Source organism: Labrus bergylta, chromosome 14, assembly GCF_963930695.1.
Source record: "Labrus bergylta chromosome 14, fLabBer1.1, whole genome shotgun sequence".
In the NCBI taxonomy this organism is placed as follows: domain Eukaryota; kingdom Metazoa; phylum Chordata; class Actinopteri; order Labriformes; family Labridae; genus Labrus; species Labrus bergylta.
The window spans coordinates 25,112,053-25,130,664 of record NC_089208.1 but is presented as its reverse complement, the minus strand read 5'-3'; the positions used below and the strand labels follow the sequence as shown (position 1 = coordinate 25,130,664).

The window sequence follows — 18,612 nt, the reverse complement described above, 5'->3', positions numbered from 1 at the left end:
ACTCATGCCACTGCCGCCAACTGTTACAGCATCAATGAATCAATAAAACAAAGCTGATTAAAAGCAGAGCAAGGACAAAGGGCTTCATGTTGGACGCTGTCGTCGACAACACCGATGCCTTTCAGTCTAGCATCACCATTAAAACTAAAACAGTTCAGTTTTACCAGCATGTTATGGCAACCACTTGATAGTTGAAGACAACAGAGAGCATCTCACTTCTTTTGCTTCAACTTCATAAAAGCCAAAAGTAGGTTAAGAGCACAACTCCACTTCTTGGCTGATCCAAAGCAGCAGAAGCTTTGCCTTAGAAGACAACAGCATCAGAGGTAGTCAGCTAATGAGTTAAACAGTCTGCTTGTAGAGTGAAACCTTTCAAGGTGAAGATGAGCGAGTCACTCGTCATAACTACCTGACCCATGCAGGTATTGTTGTCCGTATGAAAAGGATAGATGAAGAAAACACACAACCTGAAGACAGCAATCGGACCAACTACACTCACATTGTTTTGGTGAATCAGCAATGACTGCAAAGCTTCCTCTGCAGAGATCATTTTTTCTATTTTCAACACTGACAACTATGATAACTGAACTTTATCAGCCAACACCTAGTCCAATACTAGTGCCATTAAAAGTGCCATTAAAAGATTGTTTGACTCTGGACCCAATGTTGCTAAATGGTAAATGAGATTGTTTAGCGCTTTTCTAGTCTGACTATTCAAAGCGCTTTTATACCTCTGGTCACCGATTCACACGCTGATGGCAGATGCTTTGGTGTAAAGTGGCCATCAGTATATGTGACACACAGAAATGTGTGATCACATTATGTGATTATTTTTGTGTGTATATTTCAATATGTAAATTTGTAATTGGGAGCATTAGTTCTGTTATTTTGTGTAAAATGTAATTTAGAATGTGGTTCCAATTTGTGCCACAAGGAGGTGTAACCTCCAGGTGAGACAGCTTAGTGTGCTCGGCAGCCCAAGCGAGGATAGGAAACACACTACATTGCTTTGTCTCATTATTTCCCTGTTATTTACAGGTGAGTAAATTACATACATGTGGTCTATATAGTCTTCTATAACATGTAGAAGCTAACGCCATCCTTAAGTGTGTGTCAGGATGTGTTTTAAATGTGTTTTGACGGTTTTAAGGTACTTTAGCAATGACGCTCATGAGCGCGAGCTTAGATCATCGCCACGTTCATATATGGGCGCCACTGTATGTCTGTCATGGCTTGTCCCTTGCTCTCAAGTTGTTTTGCTAGTTTTATAAAGCTCCTGCATATCTCTTAAAGTAACTGTGAGTTCATGAAGACTGTTTGTTTTCATATTTTGTACTTATTTTCTTGTAAAATGTGTAACGCTAACTCCGCTAGCTTCGCAGTTTCTCTATGGGATTTCCCATGTTATTTGTTAGCATAATGCTCAGCGAGACTTGATCTCCTCCTGTATTAACCTGTATGCAACTGTATTGCATTAATAAGAAGCTCTTAAGTAGCAGAACCAAATTATTTTATATTTGTTTAAAGAATAATAACACACAGAAACGTTTATTTTGTAGTTTTGAGAACTTTTGCATGTTATATAAGACAAAGTATAAGTTTATGTATATTTTTGTGCATATTGTGTTGAAATGTGGATAAAATGTTCTTTTTGAAGGAAGAAATGAAAATAAGTAAAACTGAAATACATAAACATATGTATAAAAATAAAGACTAGAAGAAGCGAGGATAGCAAACACACTACATTGCTTTGTCTCATTATTTCCCTGTTATTAACAGGACAAATCTAATCTGGCAACAGTCCTCCATACGGAGCCTTTTACATATAGGTATTAACCAATCCATTTATACATGTTCACATAATGCTGATGAAGCAGCGTGAGCAACTTGGGGTGTTTTGCCCAAGGACACATTGGACATGTGTCTGCAGGAGCTGGGGATCTAACCCCTGACCTTCCAGTATAGAGACGGCCGACTTGCTAGTCACAGGCGCCCAAAATAAAAGGATTGTTTGATTGAAATTTGAATTGATGTGCAAAAAAAGACACTGCATGCATGCTTTCTTTTTTTGTTAATTGCAATATATATCACAGAAAGAAATCAATTGAAATGTCTTTTCCCAAATCATTGAGCCCTAGTAACCCCTGCCATGAAAGTGGTTTTATTGCCTTCCCAAATCAGATATTTTTTTAAACACTAATTAGAAAAACAGATTTAAACCCAGCTGAAATTCAATCTTCTACATTGTGTTGCTTATCTCTTTGATAAAGGACTGCGATGAGCTGCAATTTCCTGCTCAGATTTAAGTAGATTAGAGTGTTTCCTGGTCAACAGCGATTCCCAAAACAAACTGCTCCTTTGTCCTTATCTCTGAACAGAGAAATTACAACATGGCATTGACACTAAATGTGTCTGGATGTGTCTCTTTATGTGAGGCTAATAGCTGCATGTCACTTTAAAGATTAAAAAAACGGATGCATCACAGGCAGATTTAAAGGCAATCAAGCCATGCCTTAGCTTTGTGCTACTCACAATGACAATGCTAAGATGCAAAAAACATGATTTTTTTCCAGGGTTTAGCATCTGTCTAGCATCTTGCGAAGTCATTATTTTTTTCACTGAACCAGCATGTTGGACGGACGCTAATGCAAGCTAATCACTGCACAGAAGCTCTAGCTAATGGTAGCGCAGGAGGGCAGTTTCAGCTTGTTCGTACTGGGGTGGGTTATCTTATTGGAAATCCACCCATGGAAATACTCAGCAGTTTTGTTGGTTATGATGTAACACATGCTGCTGAATACTTAAACTGTGTATCCTGGTTCAGGTTTTCTTACAGGATGAGTGTGAGTGTTTGTGGATTGTCTGCAAAGCTAAATCCACACAACAATCTTCAAAGAGAGGAAGTTGTTGTGTATCCACTTTTCACTGTTGACATTATAATATGGGAACTCCTGGGCCTGAGGGAGACTTTCTTTGAGGTCAGAGGTGTTGGCAGATTTCCAGCATTCATATCCTGACTGACCTCATCATCCTCACATGAAGGTCAAACAGAGGTCTTATTCCAGCGAGACGGGTCTTATAGCTAAACAGTGACCGCACACATTTTCAGTAGCTCTGGTTCTGGAAGTAAAATTCATTTGAATCCTTGATTGGCATTTTAGAAAATCCTTATAATGAAGTACTGAAGCCTGGAACCAAGACAACCAGCCCCCCAATACTTGTGAAAACAAACTTTTTGTTACGACGCAAAAAAAAAACATACTTTATTTGCAACCTAAGGTGATTCCAATTTATTAAACTGTTACAGGAGCTTGACGTTTTGGTGATCTTCATTAATCACAATTATTTTGGCCGTAAAAGTCTGGAGGAGAAGTTTATATTGTCGCTTAGGATGCATTTAAACGCCTTCTTCTTCAAGAGGTACAGATCAGTCTTTGCGTCTGACATGAAGGTTATTCTCTTGACAGTTTGGTGGTTGCTGTGAAGTTATCAGTAGAAATAACAAAGCCAGTGCTTGTTGATTACAAAATATAATAAAAGATTTCCAAGGAAAAGTGACATGAAAAGTACTCCTGGACTTCAATCAACACTTTCAAAGATGAATCTGCTGTTCAAAATATTTGCAGCAGAGTCTACCCCGCCTGAAGAAGTGTCTCCAAAACAAGTTCTATTTATTGTGAAACCTCTGACAGCGACAACACACAGATGATTCTCACAGACTATAAACAGGATGCCTAAGGGTGTGAATTAATATACCCATACTTAGCTCAAGTAAATACTGTAATAGGGCTTTCAAACTTCCCTGAAATCTCCTGTAAAAGGTCAGGATATTTCCAGGAGGAGATATGTGTGTGAACACAAACAACCAAATTTTCACTCGGACTTCACCCGGAGTTTCTCTGCCCAGACCCCGAGTATTTTTTTCGAAGCAAGTCTGAGTGAGCTGATTTGAAAACGCTGCAGGATATTCTCCCGAGAACTCACCTTGAGCCAATGGGAAGGGGAGTGATATTTCTATACTGTGACTACTGCATGGTGCATAGTGTCTGCACGGGACCACGACGATCTCCGTGCACGTAATGAAACGGATGCATTATGTTTTCTGTTCATCAGTATGTTGTTCTAGACGTCCCCTTGTCTGACTTCCTGTCTGGTGTTGATCTGTTCTGTTCAGCTTGATTTGTACTTGCATTGAAAATAGACTTGGCTCGTATTTGGAGCGGAGCAGACGGACTACAGCGAACACATATCCGGAGGAAACAGCCAGTAAGTGGTTTAAATGAGCTTCTGTTGGGAGTTTGAGAAACAGGTATCTTAGACAAACAGAGCAGATTTGATTTTCTCATGTCACTTTTTTATTGTTTCATTAGCTTCTGCAAACTAAAGTCTCTCCCCTGATTCACAACAAACATAAGAAAAACACTTAAAACAACAAAAGTAATGTCATTGATGTGTTTACTGACAGCATGTGCAGCTTCGAGAAGAAGTGAGCTCTCCAAATGTTCACCCAGGTTCACCCAGACCAGACTTTTGTAGAGTCTAGCTGGCCTCCCTGTCAGCTGGCTGCAGGCCTGTTCCCTCACATTAACCTGCTGTTCACCTGATGGGAGCTAACCTCTCTCCTCATCTCCTTCCTCGCATGCTACCAGACGTATCCTGGTCATTGTCAACACTCCTCAAGTCTGCAGACACCCTACTGAGTCAAAGTAAAGTTATAGCTATGTGCCCGCTGGATAATAATACAATAATCCACTAAGTCTCAGCCAATCATTGCCACACAGCCTCTGCCATATCAGTCTATTATTAGCCTTTTTATCTCGGTCACTGTCGCCTCTTTCCAGGCTGCCATTGTTCATGAAATTTAAATATGTATGCTTTGATAGAACCCTTAATCTTTTAGTGGATTTGTCCAAAAATAGAGTTTCCATTAGTGCCTCTCGATCACACACAGGGCCGAGTATGAGGGCTCAGACTGGACACAAAGCTGCTTTCAAAGCCAAAAGACGGATGTGCATGTTAGTAAATGCTGATGCTGATTTTCATCCTCAACATATACATCCCACAAGTCACAGGGCATGAGCTGCTTCTTGTTAAAATGAGACCTATACCCTGCACTTCATCAACCAAGCAACACCTGCCAATTCTGAGGATCCTCCGATTTATTAAAGGTGATTTAAGTCTGGCACAGAGTGTAAGTCACACTGCAGGAAAGTCAGGGAGCAGATCGAAAGTACTAGAAAGACACAGAATGTCTTTTACTAAACAGATTTTAGAGGACTTAAGGACGGACCAATGTGCTTCTTTAGACTTTTATTCTTTTCAACACGGGGTGAACTGTGTCTTTGCATGCTTCAAATAAAACAAAAACATTCAGTCAAGAAATTATGAATATAGCAGCAACAGGTTTTAGTAACAAATGTGCAATTCAAAAGAGGCTGATTGGATTTTCTTTCATGGGGAATATTAACAAACGTTGATCTCCCTCATCAGCTCAGTGTCTACTATGTGTGTCCACAGACCTTAAAGAAGAAGAAGAGGACACAACATCTGGTTTCAGAAGATAAGGATAGATGAAATGTCACAAAACTGCATTCTTTTAATGACCAGCAGGGGGTCACTTCACTGGCTGCAAAAAGAAAACAGACGAGGATTTTACCTCATCTCTTGGTTGATTTATACCTCAGTAAATATTTATACAATATCATATTTTCTAATTGGTTTTATGGTCTCAATCACTGGTTTCAAGTCGTGTCAGTGCAGCAGCATGATGCCGCATTTCCTCCCTGTTGTCCAAATATGATTACTTCCAGCTCCACAAAACAAAACAAAAACAAGGAAGCACTGACCGAAATCCCAACGTCAATGCTCCAAAATTAAAGTCCACTAACCACTGGGTGATGCCACAATGCAAAGGTCCACTTTCTATATGACTTCATGAGCAAAACTCCCATCATAGTGCCCCCCAAAAAATGCATGCGTGATGAGTCTGCTCAAAATGATTTGTTGTATTTCAGCTTGATTATTTTTTTTTCCAAAACCAAAGTTGTTGTTTTTTTTGTTAAAAAAAAATACAAAGTTTATTTGAAGCTTTTGACAAAATCTTTTTTAAAGCAAACGTTCAGCCAAAAAGCCAATTAATGTGATTAAATTGAATTGATTGAGTCAGTTACCTTTTGGTTTTGTGTGGATGTACTTCAAAACATCTACTCTTGTTGTTCTGTGGTTGTTCCACATTAACTTCTCCACTTATTGTGCAGCAGGTGTCACAAAGGGAGCTCAGTAAAAAGAAACACTTACAGTTATTTTACAACTTCAACTCACCCTCATGCATCTGTTTGACTATCAAAATACCCTATATGCCCTTATGTATCATGCCTTTTGCCTGTATGGGGATATTTGACCAAGGGTAAAAAAAAAAAATCAGCTGATGATGCCAGGCAGAGGGTCTTCAAATGATCATGTGAATGAAAAGAAAAGTAATTGTCCAACAACAACAAAAAACCTCAGAGAGAATAGATCACTCAGCTCACTTCCACCTGTTAATCACAACAGAGAACACAGGGTGACAGTTCCTCAGATTATATGAAGATAATCCGGCCAAGTGCGCACAAACACTCACTTACCTCCACGACAGCCGTTGTATCCTGGATAGTGTGGAAGAAACTAGAAGCCAGTCTCTATTAATCAACTATATCCATGCACGTAGACATAACGTCTCCTCTTCACTGCTTGACTTTACTGATAATTAAAATACTTTTTACAGTAACTTTGAGTGGCCGTAAGAGACGCAGCAGAGGCGCACAGCCGATTTACTGCAGCAGCGTAAAGTCCAGATATACGAGAAAAACTGTGACGTTTTTAGATGATAAATATCTAAATAAAACTCAGGACAGTTTCCTTTTGAGCTCAGACAAACCTCCAGTGTTCACAGAAGAGTTAAAATCTGTAATCCTCCGACACCGGCTGGGAGGAGCTGTGAATAACACTGCAAAAAATACTCGATCACAGCAGACTTTAGCACAGTACAAGGGGAACTTTTTATAGTGTGAAACAGAACTAGAGCTGCTATGAGGAACTACATATTTACATTCAACTGTCTCTTATGAACAGGTTATGCTGCAGGTAAATACGGTGGCCCTGAAGGTCAAGTACAATATGAAATAATGAAAAAAAATGGAAAAACTTAAAGGGGGAAAAATTGACAGAGCGATAAAGAACATTTCATGAACTACCCCAAAAAATAATGAATTGCAAAAATATTTTTTTATGTTTCATAAAATATTTTTGCGCTTTAACAATTTTTGTTTGCGTTTTATGAAACTTCTTGTTTTTGCAGTTGACCATCAGGTCTTCAGGTCTAATAAAAATGTCCATATCACTTTTTGACAAAGCACCACTATTTATTGTCTTCCCGCCAACACATTCTGTACAGTTGTACATAAATGTGTAACCTTCATTTGACCTTGCATGATTGTTTTACTTCTAAACTTCCTGTATTCCTACTAACCATATCTCTGTTAATTTATAAATGCATGGAGCAATGTTTAACTGGAGTCAAACCCGTGGTGGCACACATAGAGCCTACCTGGCTTTTAAATCTGATTCTGACGAACACAGTAAACATTAACCCACTGACCTGACAATGAGGACGGTCAGGTCACCTCACCCCATTGCTAAAGGTTAGCGTCTCACAACGTCTCAATAATTTGAGAAGCAATGGCATGGAGAGTTATTTCCTCTCACACATGCGCAGAACATACGTGGTGGTTGGCCATCTGTAGGCTTTGCAGTATGTTCAAGTGCAACTTTTTGGCCAAGACGTGAGTCGACGCCACAGGCGGCCTTCGTCGCCTCTAGTTCTTTGCCGTCTGCTTGGTGTGTCAGGGTCTTTAAAGGGCTTTTGGAGCCAGCCTCAAGTGGACACTCAAGGAACTGCAGGTTTTTTCCCTTCCACATTGGCTTTATTTTTCAGCACTGGAGATGCAGTTTAGTAATTTAGAGTAATTTAGAGTAATTTAGAGTCCTTTACAAGTCAATAGCTCCCTTCACCTAATGAAATGCCGTTTTAACAAAGTCATAATCTGTTACAATTATTGTGATTATCTCCCCTGTCATGATGGCTGCTGCTGTCCATCATTTCGATCTCTGATCTGACACTTTGCATTGTGAGAAACATTATGCGTGTAAGATGCATACTGTAGATTTTTCCCGAATCAGTATACATCCAGGTATTTTTGGCATACTGAAGATTTACATTTGCCTGCAAACTGCATTTTGGTCAAATCAGTACTTACTACTACTGTAACATATAGGCAGTTTCAAAAACAGCCAAAGTGTCAAGAGATTCAAGTAACCACCTTATTTTACTCCATAATCTATTTTCAGACATCCATGAAGACCCAATACTTCTTCTAGGCCCACTAGTCAACAGTCAGTTTCACTTTGTCTGCAGACATAAATCTTCAGCCAGTGGGTGAGAAGACAGAAATAGATTCATTAAACTCTCTGTGGGGGGTCTGAAGTCACTAAGGAGACCTGACCTCGTCTCTGGAAAATGTTTGTGTTTCCTGGAATTCAACTACAGAACTGAAGGTGGTGAGGAAGATGAAGCACCTGACTCTGAGGGAGTGTCTCTATACCCTTTAAGACTAATTATCCCACCTCGTTTGTATCTTAAATCAAAGTTACATTTATTGTCTGGTGTATCTTAAAAGGAGCTCTGATGACAGTCTTTCATAACTACACTATACCTCCCCAACATTATCCTACTGCTTTCAATGAGTGGTCAGAAAATGTTCTGAACACTGAAACAAAAAAAAACACTGAAGCATGCTAGATCCATGATTTTTTTAATTTACATTTTATTTCCTTGTTTACTTTTGAAAATCATGAATAGGAAATCTCCTGCCTGTGTGACAGTGTTGAGAGAAAGGGTTCAGTTTGCTGCTTTAAGTTGCTTTATTGTATCCTTTATCCTGTTGTTAAAGTCATAATAGTATGTCTGCATCTCAGAGGATACTTGAAAAATATATTTAAAATATATATCTGAATAAATTGTTCCCCAAAAATAGTCCAAGAAAAGTGTCAAATCTTATTTTTTTGAATCCCAATGGAGTCCGAACCAGACATTTTTCCCACTCCTCTAATGTTGAGCCACTACAGGCTATTTAGGCGTTTGAAACTATTGTTGTGATGTTTATGTAGCCTCACACATGACACCACAACCACTCAGGAGGCCGTGCATTAGCAACACCTGGCAAACAGGTAGAGCAGATGAGTAACATCTTGTAGGAGATCTATTCCAGGCCCAGTGCTGAGAGATTAACCCTTGGCTTTGGATAATTACGTCAGATCCCTTTAATCCCAAACAATTTAGCAGCAGCAGTGAAGGTCCCTCCACAAGACGTTCGGTCAGCGATGCAATGCATGCTGGTCCTGTGATGGTGTGTTTGAGGATAAGACAAAAGTCAGGAGTAAGACGTGAGGGAAGAGGCATCATTAGAAAAACTCCCCTAGAGTCAACTTTATTTAAGATAAAAAATAGAAGAGTGACAAAAGAAATATGAATAAAATGCAATCACATAGAATCACCAGGAGTTTACACAACTAAAAAATACTCAGTTTCTAAAGTATTAAAGGAGACACTCATTGAAACAATATAATCAAACACATTATATCATGAGTAAAATAAATGAAAAGGCCGCCATGTTGATTATAGTTACAGAAACCTTGTCTGGTGTTAGTACCAGTAATTAAAAGTCAAAGCTTTGTGGCCTCTTGTTTTTATTGTCAGCTCTCTGGCGACCTCTAGTGGTCACACTGCTTAGCTGTAGGTTTGTATTTCAGCCAGAAGAGGGCGCCTGCACACACTTTGCTTTCAGCCTCACTTTTCTTCACTCTGTGTTTAAGGATAGCAAACATCAAAATGTAACCATGGAGATGATGTATAATGAATTTGTTAATCTGAAATAGAATATTTCTCTTTAAATACGAAGAAGAAGCCTTGACCTTTTGGGAATGAACTGAAGTTTGACGACACTAAATCAAAACTGTTGGCCTTAAAAAAGGTTGATGGCCTCTTGTTTTTATTGTCAGCTCTCTGGCGACCTCTAGTGGTCACAGTGCTTATACCTGTAGGTGCGTATGTCATCCAGTAGAGGGCGCCTGCGCCTCCGTTTACGGATAGCAAACATCGAAATGTGACCATGGAAATGATGCAAAATGAATCCGTTAATCTGAAATAAAACAGGAAAAGCCTGATATGAGTTATCAACTGAAATGTTATAATACTGATTGGTTAACTGTATGTTCCATCTCATAAATCATTAACTCTGAAATCAATCTGATCAGCGTTTTACATTTTAGGAAGAAAGTTTGCACATAGATTTTGAATTTTAAAAATTGAAAATTGAAATTTATTTTAAAAAATTGTTTTTATGTTTTATTCATTTATTATGAAAACCTTCGACAAAAATTTGTAAAAAATATTTTTTATATAAGGGAAGTAAACGTAATACTAACAGGTTAACATAATATTGTTTTTATCATAGTTTAATACTATGTTTCGGTAGTGACAAATTTGGGGAGAGGAAATACATTCCAAAAAATACAATATCAAATTTGAAGATTATTTTACTAGATATGTGTACTTTAGATATGGTACAATATATATAGAGGAAAAAAATTGGGAATAAAACTTAAACAATTTCAAAATATTTCCAACCTGACTTTGAACCAATTCAGTAGAATGGCCCATATATGAATGACGCAGTTTTGTGCATGGGGCAAAATTGGATCTTTTGATGAATCAAAACTGTTGTCTTAGAGTTGAGCTTCAATGCAGGTAAGCAATGCCCAGGTGAGCTATGAGACCCTTTGTGCTAAACATCCAGCCATACCTTTTTTTTAAATATATATATAATTAAACAACCTCATCCTCACTGAAATGAAACATTAATAATGTGATCACAACACAAACTAAAAGTTCCTCACAGGAGCTTTAACTGACCTTGTACTGAAGATGCATGTAAAGAGAGAGAGTCATGTTTGGCAGAAAGACAACAGCAGTCTACATGATCGCTGCATTAACATTTTCAGATTGTTTAACAACAGCTGCTCTGATTTAATAACCAGCTCTGGAGAACAGAGGCAGTGTTACACCGGACACACATCCTGCTGTCTGACCCACTTCCAAACACAGAGCTGCTCCCCGGCAGGAGGAGGATTTACGCACAACACCAGGAAGAGGAGAGGAAGCATTCATGGGAAAAAAGTGAGACCATTCAGTTCCCATACACTCCAGATTTACACACAATGTACTGACTGTACTGATTTATAATGGAGGAATCATGTTTCTGATACTGAATATGTGCAAAAGTTACAAAACCACCAAATCAAACTGAGGGGGCTCCCTGTCTGTCTGTCTTTTGTGTTTTAAGATTTGTTTGGGCTTTTTTATGCCTTTATTGGAGAGATAGGACAGTGGATAAGAGTCAGATTAGAGAGAGAGTGAGAGGGGGGGAATGACATGTGGGAAAGAAGCCACAGGTTGGAATCAAACCCTGTGCCATCGTGCCGTTTGTTTGGAGGTGTTTTGTTTTATGTCTTGCAATCAAAAAGAGTCTCTGTATGTTTGCCAACAAAGGATTTAATAACTCAACTGAAGTTGAAAAATCGGCTCACAGTTAACTACATATCAAACCATATCTGATGCCAAGTTTAGCACATTTTATCCATAGGGTGTTAAATCTTGTATCTTCTTCAGCTATGCCCACACTATTTGTTACGTAACATTAACATACCTAGTCACGTAGCTTTAAATTGTGTGTTTTTGTTTTTTAAGTTGCATTCTGGGAATTTCTGGATCCAGTGACTTTAAAGGTTGACAGTGAACGAGGACTTCAAGTCAGGAAGTGTGATCCACTGCTGCTTTAAATTAAGTTATTACTGAGTATGGGGGGGCTCCTTTTTAAAATGATAAACAGGATTTAAACTGATTTTAAACTGACCTCACGGCAGGTGCTGCATAATGAAGTCATGACATCTTATTGCTGTTTATGTCTGAGAATACTTTTCAGCATGAATGTCTATGTACCAAAAGAAAAAACTGAAAAAGGTGAGGTTGATCAACTCTTTTCAGCTTATATGTGTAGCCAATTTACTCTAACTTCAAACACCCCCCCCCCCTGCAGTGTCTCCCATCTACGTGGCAGAAGTGAATTACAAGCTGGGGGAGGGCAGGAGAGTGGCAGTCAAAACACTGAGGCATTAAAGCTCATTAGTTACCACTATTTGCTGTTTCATCTCTTGCTTTAAAAGCATAATGCAAAGAAAAATGTCCCGAAGAAAAAGTCTGAATACCACACATTCCTCACGACTGAGTGTTTGTTTTGCCGACTGGATCAGCTCAGATATGTAGATTTCAAAGAACAGGACAGTAAACTAGTTTCTACATGAAGACACCAACATGGTGTGGCTTCAATCATGTAAATCCAGACCATATTTAAAACATATTAAAAATACATTCAAACACAATTACAATTTCAACTTTGTTCTGGAGAAGCTATGAAACATATTGATGAAAAAAGGAATCTGTTTCCGTGCAAACACAAGCACTAAGTAACGATGGGTCACTTTATTATGGGTCACTGGGTGTCTCCAGCCGGGCTGTAACTCCTGCCTTTAGGAAACTAAAGGGGGAGGACTTTTCTCCCCCTCCCTCTGGATCCTCTGGGCGGGGACCAGCCTGGAAATAAGATTCCAGCGCACAGATTTCCATGCTCTGACAACCGGGCATGAAAACCCCTGCAGCTCTCTCACATACATTTCTGTCTGTGACTTCTGAAAACATAAACTTCACATAGGACAGATCAACACCGGTGGAAAGATATTTGCAGGCAGATTGAATTGAAACCTGCAGAATTACTGAAGAACCTAACAAGGTAAGATTATACATGTAGTAGTGGGAGTCAGGACGGGGGGAAGGGAGAGACTTCTGTGCAGCGTTCAGCTGGTGGGAAATGCCCAGGCATGTGAGAGAGAGAGAGGCCACAAAGTTAGATCTGTGATAACAGATAAAGACTTCTTTGTGGATTTGTGTAACGTCGTTAAATCTTGTTGTTGGATATGTTTTAAAAGTATGAAATGAAGAAGAAAAGGCACAAACTTAGTGATAAATACATGAGAGGTGAGACAGTTAGGGATGTGGCTGCAACTTTTAATTTCAGCATGGATGTGGGACATGTCTCTTTTCTATCAATACATCTGGAAATGAGTCCCAAAAAAAGCAATTTATCTCAATAACATGTGTGGGTGGATGAACTTTTTGTTGGTTGACAGATGCAAACATAAGGCTTACACATGGAATCAATATTGTGCAGTAAGATGGATTTCTTTATACTTGATTAAACTGTTAAAAGATCAGGAAGATGAAGATGAAGGTAAATATAAATGAAAATGATCAACGTTAGCGTCTGTTTGAGTTTAAGAGACACATAATGACATCAAAATGTCAAAAGCGGTATTTCTTCCAAAACTCTTTAGATCACATCGTTATCATTAAATGTATGAAATCCTTCTACTCAGGCTTTCAACACAGGGAACATGGAGTAGTTTCAAGTACTCTTATGATTATGGTTTCTGTGATCATTCATGTGATCCGTCTCTAATCTGGACGGCGATGGAAATGAGGGAAACCTCGATATCGCTCTGCTAATAAATAGAGAATAAAAGTAAAATGAAATAGAAAATAAATATTTTAAGAACAAAGCCTCATGAAAAGTGATGTCTCTCATGCACATTGGGGCCGGACAAGGCTCACTTCTTACCTTTACGCCTGTCTTTGTGTCTATGCGTGTAGAAACAGGTCGAGTTGGAGGCTCAGAAGATGTTATCTCTCTCTCTCTCTCTAGACTGTGGTTTCTTTTTTTTATTCATGGGTATTATTTGCCATTACTTCTTTAAAAGCCCAAACTTCTAAAGATTTTATACCATCTTATACTTTATAACTACATCAGCTTATATGCACTAAACCTCCCTGTCTACAAGCCCAGTCCCCTGTACTGTACATACGTGGACTATGAGACAATAAGCTGACATCGGTTCTGTGTGTGCCAGAGCGTGGTCAGGTCCAACTTGACGAGCCAATCAGCATGAAGCAGACTCATTCTACATGAGAGAATTTTGTGCAGCAATCACAAGAAGGACTCAGAAATAGCTGACCAATATTTTGGCTTCAGTGTTTTCTGCAGCTGCCTACGTGGCTGTTATGTAATCCTGCTCAGCGGTTTAGTGGAAGAACTCATTTGAACGCTGTGGGCAAACCCGACTCCTGCTGCTGTTTCTCATTCATCCTGCATTGTAAACCAAAATGTGCCATGGAAGGATTTCTGAACATTCATCCTGTCATCCTTTACATTACTTATCACTGCTCACCTCCCTTATTGCTGTCCTGTGTGTCTGTACAGTAGAGAGCTTTTAATGAGAACACATAAATAAAGCTGATTTATACATATTACACTGAGACTCAACATTTACAAAAAACATTTACCATCAACTACTGTTGTGATAGCTTGCAGTGAATGTATTTACAGTGTCGGCCCAAATTGAACTCTTACCTTGAATTATCCCATTCTATAACCCAAACACAGTTGTTTGGGTTTGTGCAGTACCTTCCCTCAATGTTATATCCAATGTCAACAACATCTAAAAACCTCCTGGCATCTTTAAGCACCATTTTAATTCTGTTCTGATTTCCAGTGGAAATGTAGCTAACATAGAATGGACATTTTCCACTCATGTTAGCTACACAGTTTATGAATGCTAGGAAACCTGATTTGTCAACGCAGATGTTTCAGTCGGCTCCAGACAGGACTAAACTAAAATGTTTAATCAAAGTTTAACAGTTCAAAGAAAGGATGAAGATCCTGAATGTAGAAATGAGATGTTAGCTTGTTAAACAGTAAAGTTCATAAACAGTGCCTTGGAGGTACTTTGGTTACTCATTACAAGCTGATACATCTGCAGATTAATTTAGAACAGAAAACAGAACATTTCATTAGAACTACATTGTGATTTGTCATGAATAAGTTAACACCCTTCATCCAATCAGAATTGAGTATTTACTCTGTCCATGGTATAATGGCGCATGTTTTTTTGATGTCTTCATATTTCTTGTTTTCTCAGATTAACATTGCACCATGTGGGTAACAAACCTGGTATCCTTGGTCCTCCTGGCCACTTCCGCCCAAGCTGCTACCTCGGCATCAGCAGACAAAGTCCTGAGTAACCACGCCACCATCCTTGCCGACAACAGCGCTAACCTGGCTTTCAGTCTCTACCAAAACATGGCTAAGGAGAAGAGCATTGAGAACATCCTGATTTCCCCTGTAGTAGTGGCATCCTCTCTGGGTCTGGTGGCTCTCGGGGGCAAAGCGTCGACTGCCTCTCAGGTCAAAACCCTCCTGAATGCAGCTAAGGTCAAAGACGAGCAGCTGCACTCGGGCTTCGCTGAGCTCCTGACTGAGGTAAGCGACCCAAAAACCCGCAACGTCACCTGGAAGATCAGCAATCGCCTGTACGGACCCAGCTCCGTCACCTTTGTGGATGCCTTTGTGAAGAGCAGCAAAAAGCACTACAACTGTGACCACTCCAAGATCAACTTCAGAGACAAGAAGAGCGCCCTGAATTCCATCAACGAGTGGGCCGCCAAGTCTACTGACGGCAAACTGCCGGAGGTCACCAAGGACGTGGAAAAGACTGACGGGGCAATGATCATCAATGCTATGTTCTTCAAACGTGAGCCTGAGCATAATCTATATATATGTGCAGTACTATTCTTTTAAATGTTCCCAAAAACTAATTGAAGTTCCCCTCACAGCTCACTGGGACGAGCAGTTTCATCATAAGATGGTGGATAACAGAGGATTCATGGTGTCCCGCAGCCTCACTGTGTCAGTACAGATGATGCACCGCACAGGTAGGTGGAGAATAAGTTATACAAGAAGAGCCAGGCGAACTGTTTCTCTCTCTCTCAAGTCCGCCTGTTTGTAACTGAGCACGCTTCATAATAACATAAAGCGTGCATGTGTTATATTACGACGTTATGTACTAGAGGTAATCGTGCTTTTAGGCACGGTAAGTCCTGGCCAGTGTGACCGCGGGCCGTGCCGGCCAGCGTGGGAATGGCGCAGCGGGGGGGCAATCGTGCTTGAGTACAGCACGGTACAGATGGCCAGTGTGACCGCGCCCTAAGTGGCTTGTTGTAGCTTTCTATCAGGCCTGTGGACAGGCAGGAATGTGGTTTCAATGTCCTCATCTAACTCTTTTGAGAAAGCAAAACAGACTATTTCTCAATTTCTGTTGAACTGCGACCGCAATTATTGCTCATATAAAGAGTCCACTAATGAGACCACACCATTGTATGACATTAAACAAGTAGTTTATTTGAAATATACTAAAGAGTCAAGGTAGGGGTGTGTGAGATGAGGTTGAGGTAGGGAGGGATGAGTGTGGGTCGAGGAAGCCTGAGCTGTCAGGAACCAGGGGGTTTAGATTCAGGCGAGGGGCACGTCTCAACATGCTTCTTCTGGTTCAGAATCCCCCAGTGGCTCCTTTTGTAAAGAGAGGATAGCAGAAGAGTGGGGGGTGGGTAGTTACACAGACTTACACTCCTGAACATACATTAAAATAACTTCATAAAGGTCAACAAGTTAAGAAACAGCCTTATGTATGTCATATTACTCAGGTATATGCACTTGTAAATATTATTATAATCCAAGAGAAAATGTTTCAAATCAGAAAAATGAAGACTCCCTTAAGGTTGCTGTTGTCACCCGGGATTAACAATATTCAACACGATGAATATGTTTCCTCAGGTCTCTATGGCTTCCATGAAGACAAAACCAACAAGTTGAACATCCTGAGCATGCCTCTGGCTCATAAGAAGTCCACTGTTGTGTTCCTCATGCCGTACCACTTGGAGCCTCTGGAGAGACTGGAGAAGTTACTGACCAAGAAGCAGCTGGACACATGGATGGGCAAACTGCAGCAGACTGCTGTCGCTGTGTCTCTGCCCAAAGTCAGCATGGAAGTCAGTCACGATCTGCAGGTAAAAACGCAGGAGACCGACAACTCTCACACCTCTGTCTTAGATCCTGCCACAACTCTTTCTCTTAGTAGAAAATATTTGTTCATCTGTTTCATTTCAGAAACACCTTGGAGAATTGGGCTTGACAGAAGCTTTGGACAAAACCAAAGCCGACTTGTCTAACATCTCTGGGAAGAAGAACCTCTACCTGTCCAGTGTGTTTCACGCCTCGGCCATGGAGTGGGACACTGATGGGAACGAGATGGACGTCAGCGTCTTCGGCACAGACAAGCTGAAAAACCCCAAACTGTTCTACGCCGACCACCCGTTCATCTTCCTGGTGAAGGACCAGAAGACAAACTCCATCCTGTTCATCGGCAGGATGGTGAGGCCGAAGGGGGAAAAGATGAGAGACGAATTGTAACATCTTGATGACCTGAGTTTTAGGTTAAATTACTGACTGTATATGGCAAGCCCTTTAACATTTAATCAGCTCGTCTGGAAAGAAGAGCTTGAATTTAAATATGTCAAAATTTCATTGTTTCAAGTTAAAATGTAATGTTAAGATTTCTTAAGAAGCACAAAAGAGCCTTAGAAATAGTCTTAACTTCACTCATTAGGATAAGGCATGTCTTGGTGTGGCTTATCACAGTGACCAGTCTAATGTTTTTTTTTCTTAATCGCAAGAACACAATCCCGTTATCACGTGAAAACAAACTTTGTTATCTTGTTAAAATTAGAAAATCAGATTTTTTTTACCTCTAGATATCGAGAGAAATTAATGAGTCAAGATCGCAAGTAAAGAACTTTAATCAACTTGTCCTCATGGGTAGGAAATAAAATGTATGGATGCATGTCCACTTTGGGCTATCGTAGAATAACAGCATTTAAAAGTTGACATTTTCACTTTAAAGAATATTAATTTAAATATTGTGACTCAAGATTCCATTCATTTGAATTCCAAATGGTCAAAATTTCATCACGTGTAAATCCACTTCAATTTATAGCTAATTTATCACTAATTATCAACTTCAGAAGAAGTCAAGGGTAAAAGTTCACCAGTTTAAATCAGGTTTAAGGTATGAACATGTTTCATTAGTGACAAAGTTATTACTGATATATTAAAATCAAATCAAAACTATAATAATGGCATTATGTATAAATGTGTTCTGAATTCAGACTTATCTAAAGGAAAGTACACTTATATAATTCACAGTTTGATTAAATTTAAGACAGGGCTTGCCATAGACTGTGTGAGTGCACATTTCTCCTTCTATACACTGAGAGAGAGAAGAGTGCGATGAGATGTAAGTATATGTCGACACCATTCCACTAAACCTGACTGAAGAGATAGATGTGTTTCAACATTTTGTCCTGTGTCTTAGTGAGCAAAGCATTGTGCACAGCCTTCATTTGATCATGAAGAACATTTGATATCACTATGTGGCTATTATTTTTTTTTTAATTGGCTGATCACATTACGGACTGAAGACTTACATTAAGTATGATTTCCCTGATTAATGCCT

At 39.6% G+C, this 18,612-nt stretch overlaps 2 protein-coding genes across 4 annotated transcripts in view; one reads left to right on the top strand and one right to left on the bottom strand.

The window, feature by feature from the left end:
• gdpd5a (glycerophosphodiester phosphodiesterase domain containing 5a) overlaps nucleotides 1–6,949 on the bottom strand; it is a 28,589-nt gene extending 21,640 nt beyond the window's left edge. The window contains exon 1 of one of the 3 annotated variants that reach the window (XM_065963162.1): nucleotides 6,624–6,949. The gene's annotated coding sequence lies outside the window, so the exon portion shown is untranslated. The remainder of the gene's footprint in view (nucleotides 1–6,623) is intronic. The other 2 variants (XM_065963161.1, XM_020631233.3) reach the window with 2 other exon arrangements.
• Nucleotides 6,950–12,751: 5,802 nt separating this feature from the next.
• Nucleotides 12,752–18,612, top strand: part of serpinh1a (serpin peptidase inhibitor, clade H (heat shock protein 47), member 1a) — a 6,269-nt gene continuing 408 nt past the window's right edge. The window contains exons 1-5 of the mRNA XM_020631163.3: nucleotides 12,752–12,941; nucleotides 15,184–15,795; nucleotides 15,878–15,976; nucleotides 16,875–17,107; nucleotides 17,208–18,612. The exon at nucleotides 17,208–18,612 is cut by the window's right edge and continues 408 nt beyond it. Of these exons, the coding sequence (XP_020486819.2) occupies nucleotides 15,198–15,795; nucleotides 15,878–15,976; nucleotides 16,875–17,107; nucleotides 17,208–17,510 (1,233 nt within the window). The 5' untranslated portion in view covers nucleotides 12,752–12,941; nucleotides 15,184–15,197 and the 3' untranslated portion in view covers nucleotides 17,511–18,612. The remainder of the gene's footprint in view (nucleotides 12,942–15,183; nucleotides 15,796–15,877; nucleotides 15,977–16,874; nucleotides 17,108–17,207) is intronic.